Source organism: Callithrix jacchus, chromosome 2 (genome assembly GCF_049354715.1).
Source record: "Callithrix jacchus isolate 240 chromosome 2, calJac240_pri, whole genome shotgun sequence".
Classification (NCBI taxonomy): domain Eukaryota; kingdom Metazoa; phylum Chordata; class Mammalia; order Primates; family Cebidae; genus Callithrix; species Callithrix jacchus.
Window position 1 is genome coordinate 114,698,353 of NC_133503.1, and position 13,332 is coordinate 114,711,684.

At 40.4% G+C, this 13,332-nt stretch overlaps 2 protein-coding genes across 10 annotated transcripts in view; one reads left to right on the plus strand and one right to left on the minus strand.

Annotated features, from left to right (window-relative positions):
- ELL2 (elongation factor for RNA polymerase II 2) overlaps window positions 1-6,437 on the plus strand; it is a 76,378-nt gene extending 69,941 nt beyond the window's left edge. For both annotated transcript variants that reach the window (XM_078365150.1, XM_017969777.4), the window contains exons 10-12: window positions 270-441; window positions 2,408-2,452; window positions 2,549-6,437. In XM_078365150.1, coding sequence (XP_078221276.1) covers window positions 270-441; window positions 2,408-2,452; window positions 2,549-2,665 — 334 coding nt within the window. In that variant the 3' untranslated portion in view covers window positions 2,666-6,437. The remainder of the gene's footprint in view (window positions 1-269; window positions 442-2,407; window positions 2,453-2,548) is intronic.
- Window positions 1-13,332, minus strand: part of LOC128931346 (uncharacterized) — an 87,240-nt gene that overhangs the window by 59,228 nt on the left and 14,680 nt on the right. The window contains exons 4-5 of one of the 8 annotated variants that reach the window (XR_008479620.2): window positions 7,732-7,920; window positions 7,053-7,265 (exon numbers count right to left, since the gene is read on the minus strand). The exons of 6 other annotated variants lie outside the window; for them this stretch is intronic. Coding sequence is in view for 1 of the 2 variants with exons in the window: in XM_078365151.1 (XP_078221277.1) it covers window positions 7,918-7,920 (3 nt within the window). In the remaining variant the exon portion in view is untranslated. Of the gene's footprint in view, window positions 1-7,052; window positions 7,266-7,731; window positions 7,921-13,332 lie in introns of those variants that run through there. One more of the 8 variants, XM_078365151.1, reaches the window with a different exon arrangement.

Genomic DNA, 13,332 nt, shown 5'->3' on the forward strand with positions numbered 1-13,332 from the left:
ACTTAGTTGCATTTTAGTTCCATTGCCACCATGTCTTTGCCACATTTACTCTGTTTCATTGAAGCTCTCAGACTCTCCTGTGTAATCATTTTACCTGGAAGATGTTTGGAGGAGTGATCTGGCAGCCAACCAGTGGCAGAGTGGCATTAAACATTAGTGACACATGCATGAATATAATCTCTAAATATTTGGTTTAAATCTCAGACTTGCATATTCATGTTTATTGTGTAGCTACTCTCCATTTATCTTTTTTCCTTTTATCTTATTAGAAAATATATCGCTATCGTCTCCTATGAGCAACGCCAGAATTATAAGGATGACTTCAATGCAGAGTATGATGAGTACAGAGCCTTGCATGCCAGGATGGAGACTGTAGCTAGAAGATTTATCAAACTAGATGCACAACGAAAGCGCCTTTCTCCAGGCTCAAAAGAGTATCAGGTAAATGGATTTTTTCCTAGATGGACTGACTATAATATTTTACCTTTTTTCTTTCCCTGCCCTGCTCAACATCAGCCATCACAGTGGCCTTTAGAGTGAGTACTCTTACAGACCAGTTTCTTTGCTGCTTTAGGAAACTAAATATTTGAAATAGTTCTTGAGAATAAATTACCATAGTAAACCTGTATTTCTACCAGTGGAAAAAAACTTGTGCCACTATAACATATCACATACTCAGAAAAATACCAAACACAACTAAATAGGAGAAAAAGTTGGATCTTGAGACTCAGTTAAATATTTGATTAATTACACTGCCAACTTAGACTGCAGCTCATAGGTCTGGTGCTATGCCAAAATAGTGCTGTTTCAAGTTGTTTTGTTTTAAACCTCAATCTGACATAAAATAGGAAAGATATAGACATAGGAAATAAAGAAGGCTTCATACACAGAGACTTGGGGCTTAAGTAAAGAAGTTTGGTCCTTCTCACTACAGAGTGATCTTTGATAACCCGTCTTACTTTGTTTTCACTTTCCTACTTGAAGTGGTAATATTACTACAGCTGACGAAGAGCAGGAGATGCCTGATCTGTCTTCTGATTATTTTTTGTAGTTCTTAGCAAAAGGATTGATAGAAATGAGTATTCCCTCCCCTGTGGGCTAGGTTACTTTGACACACTTCACAGACAGATGGTATAGTGGCACCTCTGTCCCAGCCCCCTACCACTGCCCAGGCTGGAACTTACATGAGACAATGGATGAGTTTTCCCACAACGGGAAAACAGCCTGAGAGCATTTGCATCCTAGAAATTTATTATGTCTTCTATTAGTGGGCCTTAATCTTTTTCAACAAGCTTGTGAGAGTTATAAGAGACTATGCCAGAAGAATCAGTGTTTAGAGGTACAAGAGATTGGTGATGCGGTGGTTTGGGGTTTTTTTTTTTTCTGTATAGTCATTTATCAGTGTATATGATTCCACTGAAACTAGAATGTAGTTCCAAGGATTACTTGGTTAGGAGCTGTTAATATTTGTGTGGCCTTCGGCAAGTTACTGAGTGCTTCTTTGCCTATGAATTCCCTATCCATAAAATGGGATAATCATTGAGTTGTGAGGAATAAACATAAGTAAGCACTAGTAAAGTGCCTGGATCCATGCCTGGTACTTGGTACATACATTAGGCTAGCTATTATCCCTCCAGGAACCTGACCACCCCCCACCAACCCCCATAAACAATCACTGTTCTGGTTTCCAGTGTATTCTTTCAGAAGTGTGTTTATGTGTGCGGTATGTGAATGTATGTACACATGTTATAAAATGTATGTACATAGTAAATTCAGCATATACACCATATTTAATTGAATCTAAGGTTTCTTCATTTGTAAGATGTACCATTGTTTTATGTCCTAATAACTTAATTATGATACATTAGTGTTTGTACTGGTTTCATTAAAATGGGGAGAAATGAGCATCTTACAAGTAATGAAATTCTTAGAATATAATACTATTCTGTTTGTCCCTTTTAAACAAATGGTATCAAGCTGTCCATAGTGTTCTGCACTTTGCTTTTTTTCACTAAACAATATAATGCATCTTGGAGAACTTTTTTTTATTGGTACATAAAGTACTTCCCCATGTTTTAATGGCCTCTTAGTATCCTTTATATAGATTGATGAACATTTCAATTTTGTTTACTGTCTTCTGCTTTACAAACAGCGCTGCAGTGAATAATCTTGTATATGCGTTATTCACTCAGGGGCAAGTATATCCATAGGATAAGTAAAATTGCTGAGTCAATTTTGCATTTTCTATTTTGATAGCTGTTGCCACACTGCGTTTCATAAAGATTGTTTCAAGTTACATTCCCACAGTCAATATTTCCTATACCCTTACTGAATGCATGTTAGCTATTTGTATTGCTACACACAGAAGAAGTTGTTCTCTTCTAATTTCTGATATTTAATTTTGTAGAATGTTCATGAAGAAGTCTTACAAGAATATCAGAAGATAAAGCAGGTAGGTATAGTCACTGTTAATTTTTTAACCTGTGGTTGAAAAATGTTGCAAATTCTGCAACCTCATTCCTCACTGGTTTCTTTGTTTCATCTGCAGTCTAGTCCCAATTACCATGAAGAAAAATACAGGTGTGAATATCTTCATAACAAGCTGGCTCACATCAAAAGGCTAATAGGTGAATTTGACCAACAGCAAGCAGAGTCATGGCACTAGAACTCTGCTTGGACCAGAAGATGTGAATAAACTTAAGCTTATTTATTGAAAATTCCAAATGAGTTGCTCTAGATTCTAAAAAGGTGAAACTTTGGCTGTTGAAAGTTTCAGTATTAGTAAACTTGAGTTACTTTTTCTTTTCCATTTTACTTTGCTTCCCTGCATTTCGAAGCTGCTCTTTCTGGTCCTCCCCCATCTCACCCCCAAGACTTGTGTTTGTTAATAGAAATAATTTTTTAGGTATTGGGGATCCATTGTCTATATTTCAAATCAGTTTTTTCTCCTCAAAAACCTGCGTTTGTTATTAGAAATGATTTTTTAGATATTGGGGATCCACTGTCCACACTTAAAAGTTCTTTGTGTTTTAAAAAACAACAACAGTAATGTGCAAGGTGAAATGCTTTTGGATAAACATAAGCCTATTTTTGACCTTTCTTAATGCAAACTCTTTGCCTTAAATGGTAGAATATTTAGAAATTTGCACAAAATTAAAAAAATAAACATTGTCTTGGAGGGTTAAAAAAATATAAAGGTGTATGTGTGGATTCACATACACATATGTATATACAGGCTGACTTGATCTAGAACATTAAATCTGCCCTGCAAGTTAACCCCCCATTGCAATGGTTGCCTTAAGGTGTTTGCTAGTTGTGTACATAGTGTGGTTAATCATTAGCTACACTGCTTCCCACTTGATTAGAGCAATGGGAAGCATATTGTGGCCTACCAGCATCTGGAAGTGTGTGCTCGATCTGTATGTGTGCAGAGGTGGTGTGGATGTGAGCGTGCATGAAGGAAAAAAAGCTGCTACTCCAAGTAGGCCAAACGCTCAGGTTAAACAACTGATGAGTGTTACTGTAGGGTTTTGTTTTGTTTTTTTTCCTATCAAATTGCTACTTCTTTTGTGGAAGACAAAAGCATTTCCATTTCAACGAGTTTGTCAGCTTTAATATTGTTGGGCAAAAATTGATATGTCATGAAAATGAAACAGATCTATAGTTTTGGGGCAAATTATAAAATTAAATGTGTAGGTAACCTATTTATATACTGCTATAAAGTATTTTTTGAAGAGAGATATGCAAAGAAGCTATTACCTACATAAAATGTATATTTAAAGATTTTTTTTCATCCTGGTGCCAGGAATATAAAAAAGAGTGGATATATTTAACCATAACATACTGTGATTCATCAAACAGCACAAACTTTCATTTCATGGAGTTTATCTGTTGACGTTGATTTAAACTGTCACTTGTTTTATCATGTGGGAACATAAGTTATGTGGTCAAAAATATAAGGATTTTGAACTAATGTTGATTCAAGTTGTATTGTCGTATTGTATTGTCTTTTCAAAGTGCTGCCAGTTGAAAAGGGAAGCATTATGTTTACAAATCTGTTTTGAAATGTTTGCCAAAATTTTGGTAGTGTCTTTAATAAAGATGTTTGTCTCCAGCATCCAGAAAAATAAATAAATAACTTTGTTGTGTATCACTGTAAACCAGAAAATTGTTGGTTATCTAGAAAGTGTGAAAGAGCATGTAGACTAACCTTTACCTTTGGAGTTCTTCTAAAACATTAACTGGAAAGATTACATAATATACTAAATGTATACAGATGTATACAGACTATACAAAGACTGAAACAAGACCCTTTTGCACTACAACTCTATAACAATACTGCAGAAATTTTGTTTCTATGTAGCATGGACCTCCTAGGGAATTCTATTTCTTTTAGCATTGAGATCCCTGGTGCTCTTTTTTTACCTCAGAATTGGTACAATCATTATTAAACTTTAATTTATTTCAAACTTTTTAATTGAAAAAGGAAAGGGAAACTTAATTGGGGATAAATTCAGGCATCCTATTATTATGATAGAGTCTCCTGAAGGGTTTGTCTGTAAGTAATGAAGTCATTGGTGTTATTTCTTGGACATCTTGGCCTTTTAATCAAAGACTGTGTGCTGCTATTTGCTATGAGCAAGGTTTCTCAAAAGCAAAAGGTGCTTGGACCACTTGCATCACCTGAGTTAGAGTCTCTAGGTACAGGGCCCAAGTATCTGAATTTCCACTGGTTTCCTATAGGTGACATTTTGCAAGCTAAAGTATGAGAACTATTGGCTTGGATGTAGCTCTAAACTTTTAGGTCTCTAAATCTTGAAATCTTGAACTGAAGGTCAACTATTGGCTTTTTTTCTTCTCTCTTTTTTTTTAATGTCCATCATGTCAGCAGGTGCAAATCACTTTTCCCCTTTGCATGATTTGAGGCACCTCCTCACTTGTTTCACTGCCAACTCTTATTTTAGAACCTGTTTACAAACAAGCCTTCCAGTTGGTGAATGGCTAACCATTGGAGCTCCTACCCATCAGCACATCTTCTGGTTTACAAGTTGGGTAACAATGAAAGCTGGACACGGTAAATGGAAATCCAGCATTGCATACCCTTAGACCTGATCACATACCAGTAAAAGCCTTAATTTAGTTGTCAGTTACATGTGTTGGACAGATCCTTGCAAAAAAGTGTCTGTCTGTTAGTTGTAAATTTGAAAGTTGTAAATCTCTGAATCTGCTATTATCCAAGTTTTATCCCGTTTGAAGATGGGGTATGAGCCTATTAAAATATACTTTTCATTCCCTACTGCAAGACTATTAGATTCTTACAAATGATTGCTACCGGAATAGTGGCCACTTAATGTCAGTTACTCTGGTGGAAGAATTTATCTTGTTTTTTTTTTTCTTTTTTGGAAGGGTAGTTAGTGTAAAAAATATCAAGATTAAAGATTAGAGAATGAGTTGTATAGTTTTTCCCATCACATTTCATCTCAAATGATTTGAAGGACTTTTGAAGATTTTTACCAACATCCTTAAATCAACTCCAGATTGAATGAACAATTGGTTTAAAACAAACCAAGAGAACATTAACTAGATGTGGGTTTTTTGAAAAATATAGGCATTGCATTTCCTACCTTGTTGATTACTTATTCCCCTTTGAATACTTTAGAGGGGTTAACTTTCAATTCTTTAAGTCGTAATGAATGTTTTATACTTGTTCTCACAAAATCGTTATGGTCAGTTTATATCATTGCTCCATGCATTGATTATAAAAATTCAGTATTAATTTTTTCTCTGATTGATCTTATAAGCTTTATAGGAGTTTTCTTTTCCCTTATACTATGTAACCTTATTATGTAAAACAAATGCCTGCTTGCGTATTGGAAGATGTTGAAATTAGTTTTAGACAAAAATGGTCTATCAGTTCAGACACTCTGCTTGGATGCCTTACCCTTTTCATTAGTGCATTCTTTGCTTCTGAAACTTGGCAGAAACTCTTTAGCCAGTCCACTGCCTTTCTGACAATGTGTGGAGTCACATATGCTTGGTAAATGCCTTTACTACTTTTAAAGTTCTACAGTTTGTTACTTGCCCAAGTGTTACTAAATCCTTTTCTTATGTGTACTGAATGGGGAAAAAATTATAGCCAGCACTTGAGAGGAATGTTTTGGGAAAGGATATTAACTGGCACTACTAACTAAAGGCCACAGAAGATGCTATCAATGTTATTTGTAGAATGAAGATTGAACAAGGCTGTGAGGCTCATTTCAAACTATTTTGAGGTGTTAAATTATCTATATGCTGTTTCTCAGCTGTTCCACTCAAACCGTGTTAGGACTCTCGAAGGTAAAATGTCACAGGGGCTTTTCAGTTGTTACTGAGCTCAGCAGCTGTGATGGCCCCTGTTCTACACCAATTTCAGTTCAATAAAAATGTTAACTTTGCAATTCTGGTACTTGTTTTTCCTTTGTCTCATTTCAAGCCTCTGTGTCTTAAAAAAAGAAAAAAACCCATGACAGAGTGTTCACAGAGATATTACTTATTGGGGCCCTAGGAAGTGGGAATAGAGAATCTGCTCCAGGGATCTGCCTGTTTCTGAGTATAGGACACGCCCTCCAGGGGCAATTTCTACTAGGGGAACAATAATCATAGTTACCATTTATTGAGGGTTTCCTCTTTGTTACATATTTTTGCTACATTATCCCATTTCTCACCACCTTTTATCTCCATTTTACAGGTGGGTAAACTAAGGCATAAAGAAGTTAAGAAACTTGCCTGTCACGCACTTAGTACATGGCAGAGCTTGGGAAGTCAGACCACAGCATCTGTGTTCCTAACCACTTCTCCATCCTAGCCCTCATATGTTTATATAGGATAAGACTAATCTTTTCAAAGTGATAATTCCAGTGATATCACACAGGCTAGATAAGCCCTTTTGGTTCCAAAGGCTAGAATGTAGGAATCAGAATGATTTTCAGTGGATTATTTTGGGGAAGTTGATTTGTCAGAAATCACAGAATACATTTGAAGGGAGGCTAACACACTCTTTGAGAAAAGGTTGATTCCCATATTCACTTTACTTTCAAAAGTGTACAGTTAACAACGGGATATTTGAAAGTGGGCAGTGGAGGTAGGAGGGGAGGGTACAGTCTTGTAATCATATCATTTTCTCTTCATACCAAAAGGCTATCTCAGGAACAGACTCCAGCTTATCAGTCTGAGAAGACATAAGGGCATTCTCTCAGCTGAATCCTTAACCTCCGGTTGCTAAAAATCTGAAGGAATAATGTAGGAGGAAGGGAAGAAAGCCTCAGTCAAACATTGTTATTAAAAACCCAGAGGGAGTAATGTGGGTGGTGTCTCTGGTCATGTTTACGAGAAGCCTCAAGGATCAGTGAGGTTCCCAACACTGTGACTGTCAGGTGCCCTTCCCAGTCCCTTATCCCACTGGAACTTCAACAGGCTCCTGTCCTCAGCTGTACAATCAAAATATGCTTTCTTACTGAGGCATGGAAGGGGTTTCACTGTTGTTTGTAAAAACTTGGGAGTTCTGTAAAAAAATAATCATTCTTTAAACCACAGATTATCTGCTAAATGCAAGAAGGAGTGTTTGTTGAAACATTATTTTCCATGTGAGAATGAATTTATTTTGATGATTGCAAGGGGGACAAAGGCAGAAACTAGAGGTTTCAAGGTGAGGTGTTTGGGGTTTGTTTTCTTGAACACTGGGTGTACACATACCTGCTCTACTGGTTTTCTCTCTCTCAGACTGGGACAGGAAGCTGACAGTGGTAGTGGCAGTAGGCTCTGAGATGATTGCTTAATTCTCAAGTTAGGGATCAGATGATTCTGCCAGGTGCAATAGTGGAGATGTGTCATTTCAACTCCTGCCTGCCTCCTTCAACTGGCCAGCCCGGCTGGTTTTTCTTACTGTAATTAGATGGTTGGTACCATGTGAACATTTTAGATGGACAGTAAGAACTTTCATGTCTAGGACTATGAATGTAGAAGAGTGCTTCCTACAGATGAGTCCACATAATTGGCCAGCACGTTGCAGTTCTGCAGCTGGGGCTTCTAGAAGTATGCTGAATGCCCTTCCAGACTTCATTCATTCAAAATAGGCTTACAGAATCTCATTGTGGAGTACATGGATAGCATGATCTACCTTACCAGTCTGGTTGCCTCTTCCTCCCACTCTCCACACATCGGTCACACACACCTCCTTCAGGCTCTGCAATACTTCTTGCTCCTCCTACCCCAAAGACCTCCTGTGCTAAGTAGACTGTACCACCACCACCACCCTCTACCCCTTCCTCACTTAGCTAAGTCCTCCATATACTTAAGCTCTCCATTTAGGCATCACTTCCTTCTGGAAGTCTTCCCTAACCCACCCCTGGCCCCACCCCCATCCCCACCCCTGCACTACCCAGGCTTCTCTGGGTATATACTGTCTTTCATTCTATACTTCTCCTTTGTGGCATTTATCATAATTATAACTGGATACTAATTGCATTATTAAGCTCTGTGAGAGAAGAAACTGCTCTGTTCACCAGGGTGTCCCCAGCCTCTAGGCTAGTGCCTGCCATATAAAAGGTGCTCAATAACAATTTATGAAAAGAATGAATGAGGCAGACTATTTCTATTGGTCATATTTAAAATTCATGTGGCCCAGGGATTTGGATTACTGCAAGAATCTGCTCTGTCATTCAAGTTTGTGTTCTTGCCACTTTATCTTCCCAAGTCATGACTAAGAATCAGTTAGTGATGGCAGACTGGCACCCATGACAAACTAACTGATAGAGTTTCGATATTTGTCCCCTCCAATTCTCATGTTGAAATGTGATTCCCAATGTTGGAGGTGGGGCCTGGTGGGAGGTGTTTGGGTTATGGAGACAGATCCCACACGAATGGCTTGGTGCCCCTCCCATAATAAGTTCATGGCATATCTGCTTGTTAATCTGGCGTCTCCACTCTCTCACCATGTGACATACCTGCTCCCCCTTTGCCTTCCACCATAACTAAAAACTCCCTGAAGCCCTTCCCAGAAGTAGGTGTTGGCACCATGCTTATTGTACAGCCTGCAGAAAATGAGCCTCGTCTTTATAAATTACCCAGCCTTAGGTATAACTTTATAGCAACACAAATGGACTAATACACTGACTTGACTTTGCAAGTCCGTTTGCCATGTGTTTTTACTGACATTTATTTTATGCCTAGCATTTGTGTATTCCTCCAAGTGATAGACCTTTTGAGGATAATCAAAGTACTTTGGGATGCCTGTAACTGGAGAGCTAGCAAAGTGCAATGATGTTGATGGGCTGGGCTAGTTCTCCATTTACAGGAGTCCCAAACCTTCACGTTGTAGATGGTGAAATGAAGACGTCTAAGTGACAGCACACAGGAGAGCCGGATAAGACCCCAGGAGCTTACACACTTCTAGGTGGTGCTGAGAACAGCCCAGCAACCACCAGAAAAGGATATGAAGACAAGGAGTGGTAAAGTACCAGGGAAGCTGTGCCACAGCACAAGCAGCGAGCACAGGGGTTCAGAGCAGGGAGTCGAGCCAGTCAGCCTGACTTAGAGTCCTGCTGTGCCATTCACAAGCCACAGGCCGTGGGCATGTTTATAAAGCCCCAGATCCTCAGTTTCCCATCATGAACAGGACAGTACCTGCGTTGGAGGTTGCTGGGCTGACACATATGTAGCGAGGTGTCTGGCACCTTGTATGTTTTCTGTATGTATTTTTATTGGATACTTTATTTCTTTCCATCTTTTATTCAGAGGTGGAAATCTTTGTAGCAATATTCGTAGCAAAGCAGCCAGCTAGAACTGAACAACCCTATTAGGTTAATTTAGATATTTGCATAAGAGTGATTGAGCTCCCCTGGTAAACGGACACAGCCCAGAACATTTTAAACGCTCTGCTATTGATTGCTCTGTGAAAAATTCGACTTCTCTTTGAAATACATTTTTTTCTGTGAATTTTTTCAAGTACCACATTAGCTTCTCTTGGCATCGTGGCTACCAGTAACTTAGACACAGTGCTGATGCATTTGTTCTAAACTTGAGCTTAACTTTGAATACTCTCTCTATTCTCTTTTCCAGTTGTCTTTATAGAGGACAGTTTTTAAAAGAGCCTTTTGGTCTGGAAGCCTAAGTGCTTCTTGCCACCTAGTTACTAGAGGGATTGCTCATTATAGGTAAGATGCTTAGGATAAAAGGCTGCCGTGAAAATCACTTTTTTCTTACACCTGTAAGATTTTCCTTCTCCTCCCAAGGATAGAGTTAATTTAAATCAGCCTTGTCAAAGGAGTGCCAAGAGGGTCTCTAGGGGTCTCATGGCCACCTGAGCTTCAGAACTTTGCAGCTGAGAACATCTGTAAGGAGACACTGGGGACCTTCAGCAAAGCCACCTTTTTCTCCACCCTCCTCCTTCCCTCCACTCTCTCTGCCCCTGTTGACAAATCTTTATGACTGTCATAGCCAATTATCATCTGCTCCTCCCTTAACTCACATCCCCACCTGCTCCTCCCTTCTAGTCATTCCCTCCTCTTGCCTGAGTGAACTACCCCAGCTCCCCTCTTCTGTTAACGTGCACATCTTACCATTTTCCCCTTGTCTTTGGTTAAAAATGATTTGACATATAGATGGTGACAAGGCCAGGTCAGAAATAGGGACCTAAAAGCTGTACTTTTGGTACTTTGTGGAAGTCAGATAGAAAATGCTTTATGGTATTGAAGGAAAGAATGGAACACGGAGTCCTCCACCCCGGGCCTGAGTTGCAGTTGTGATACTCACCTACCTGTGACCCAGAGCAATTTGCCTAAATCCCTAGATTTAGGGATTCATCCCTCGTAAAGTAGAATAATGCCTGTGAAGATTAAATCAGTACTGTCACATTGACCATGAGGGACTAGATAGGGCAATCGTAAAGCAACAGCAATTGTCGTGTGTCACTACAAACCTACTTTTTGGGGGCTGTTTGCCTTCAGAGATGAACTTTCTGGCAGGTCCCAGAATTCCTCAGAGACAGCTACTTTTAAGTAAGTCCTGTATTCACTTTTAGCAAGGGCCTCGTTTCAGTTAACTTGCAAGTCCAGTCATGTAACAGCCACAATTCTGAAATCCACTTAGAATTGAATATTCTCCCCTTGTCCAGCTTAGGACTGCTTTAGCCAAGTGCTTTTTGCCATTCTTCTCACTCCTCCCACCACCAAGAATTTCCCAGAATGAAAGGACCGGAAGGTAGAGAGGAGAGAAAAGGAGCATGAGAGGGCTGATTGGATGACACTTTTCAAGTTCTTGGCCTTGTTTTCCTTTGGGCACTGTCAGAGCCCACCCTGGGTGCCTCGGACTCCTCTGGCCTCTCCTATAGCCAGCTATTGCAGTGCCCCTCAGCGTCTGCCTCCAATAGCATACCACCGTCACTTCAGGCAAGAAACTAGTAGCTTACTGCCCATTTTAAAATGATCACACTAACATGCCAACTAGAGGTATCCCATCTGGTCGCTCACCCACACTTCCACCCCAGTCATAGACCAATCAGCACTTTTGGCTTGGTATCCATGAGTGTGGTGACTTCCAAATGCATCCTCGATTCTGCTAGACCTTTATTTTCAGGCATGAGTCACATGCCAGCCCTGTGTGTCCCCCAAGCTTGAGGAGACACAGATTAGTTTTTCTAAGTGGTTTTTATGAAGCTGTTCTCTTTAACCTTTGGCAAGAGGGAAGCTCACTGTCACCCTCTATAGAAACCCTCTGATTTCTAACACGAGCTGACTTTTCTACCTCCATCCTTTACACCAGTGACGAGCCAGAAGGGAAGAAAAGCTGGCTATTTTTACTACCCCCCTCTGTGAGTCCCGGAATATATGGTTCAGAATCTGACGTACTAGTGTGGAAGTGGTGGATGTAGATGGCACAGCTTGTCTTGTGACTTCAACCAAAGCTGTCAGCAAGTCCTCCGTGAAACCCTGTTATATATATTTGCAAGTTCCTCAGTCACAGCATCTGCGCATTTGTTCCACAAATATTTGCGTAGGCTTTGTGCTAGATGGTGGGAAGACACCATTGAACAAGACAAAGGCAAATGACACAACTTGATTCCAGTTGTGGCAAATGCTCCAAAATAAAAGGTTGGCTGTGAGAATTCATAATAAGGGGACGTGGCACAGTGAAGGAGTGGGTTCAGCTTCCCAAGAGATGGCAGAAGCTATTTGCTGAGGAGAGGAGAGCTCCAGAAAGAGAGTGGTAGACAGGCCCCGAGGTAAGATGGCCTCTAGCACTCCCTGAATGTGTGTATCCAAATCACTTCTCATTAGCAAAAGCTATTCAGAGTCTTGCGTTCTTGTTGCTGAACTTGTTCCTTCAGTGGCTGGTTTGCCTTTAGCATGCATTTCAGGGGAGATGAAGGCCAGACATGATTTCCCCCTGAGGCCTCGCATGTCAGGTTAGTGTCTCCTCAGTGGTGTTTTCGTATTTGAGATTCTTATCTGTGGTCTTCTCTTGTTGCTAATTAGTTCTGAGGAAAGTTTCCAAATAGACAGATACGATTTTAGTGGCCAGCGGACCTCAGACTGACTCGGGGATTTCACATGGGAAAGTCTGAGCTGGGGAGGAACCGTGACTGCCCTCCCAGTGCCCTCCATCTTCCTGGAGGCCAGAGGCTGGTGCACAGTGAGTGCAGAGAGCCCCTCCCTTGTGGAGGTTTCTGGGGTTATAGCCCTATCACTCTGGGGCTCTCAGAGATAGTTTCTCTGAGAAAAGAAATAACATCTGTACTATTAAAATTGTCCCTGGGTTCTCTCTGTTGTCAGCAGCAGGTGAACCATCTGTGCAGTGTGACTCTAATGAGGTTATTGGTGGGCAAGCAGGAAACTGAAACAAGAGGCCTGGAGAAAGATGCCCGAGGGTCAGAGAAACTGAAAATGAGCCCTTTTAGGAATGAAAATGAACAAGAGAAGGGAAGTGCAGGAAGTATTTTCTGACAAGCCCTCTTGACAAGGTAAAATGCTTTATCCCTTTTACAAATGTTTCCAGACCTTCTCAATGGTTCCTTCTTTTAAGCTATTTTTAGCATGAGGTGGGATAAACCACCAAGAAGAAACAGGCCCAGAGTGTCCATCGGTGTCAGCATTAGATGAGAATGCAGGTCTCGGCCGGGCCCGATGGCTCAGACCTGTGATCCCAGAACTTTGGGAGGCCAAGGCAGGTGGATCACCAGAGGTCAGGAGTTCAAGACCAGCCTGGCCAACCTGGTGAAACCCTGTTTGTACTAAAAATACAAAAATTAGCTAGACGTGTTGGTGGGCACCTGTGATCCCAGCTACTCAGGAAGCTGAG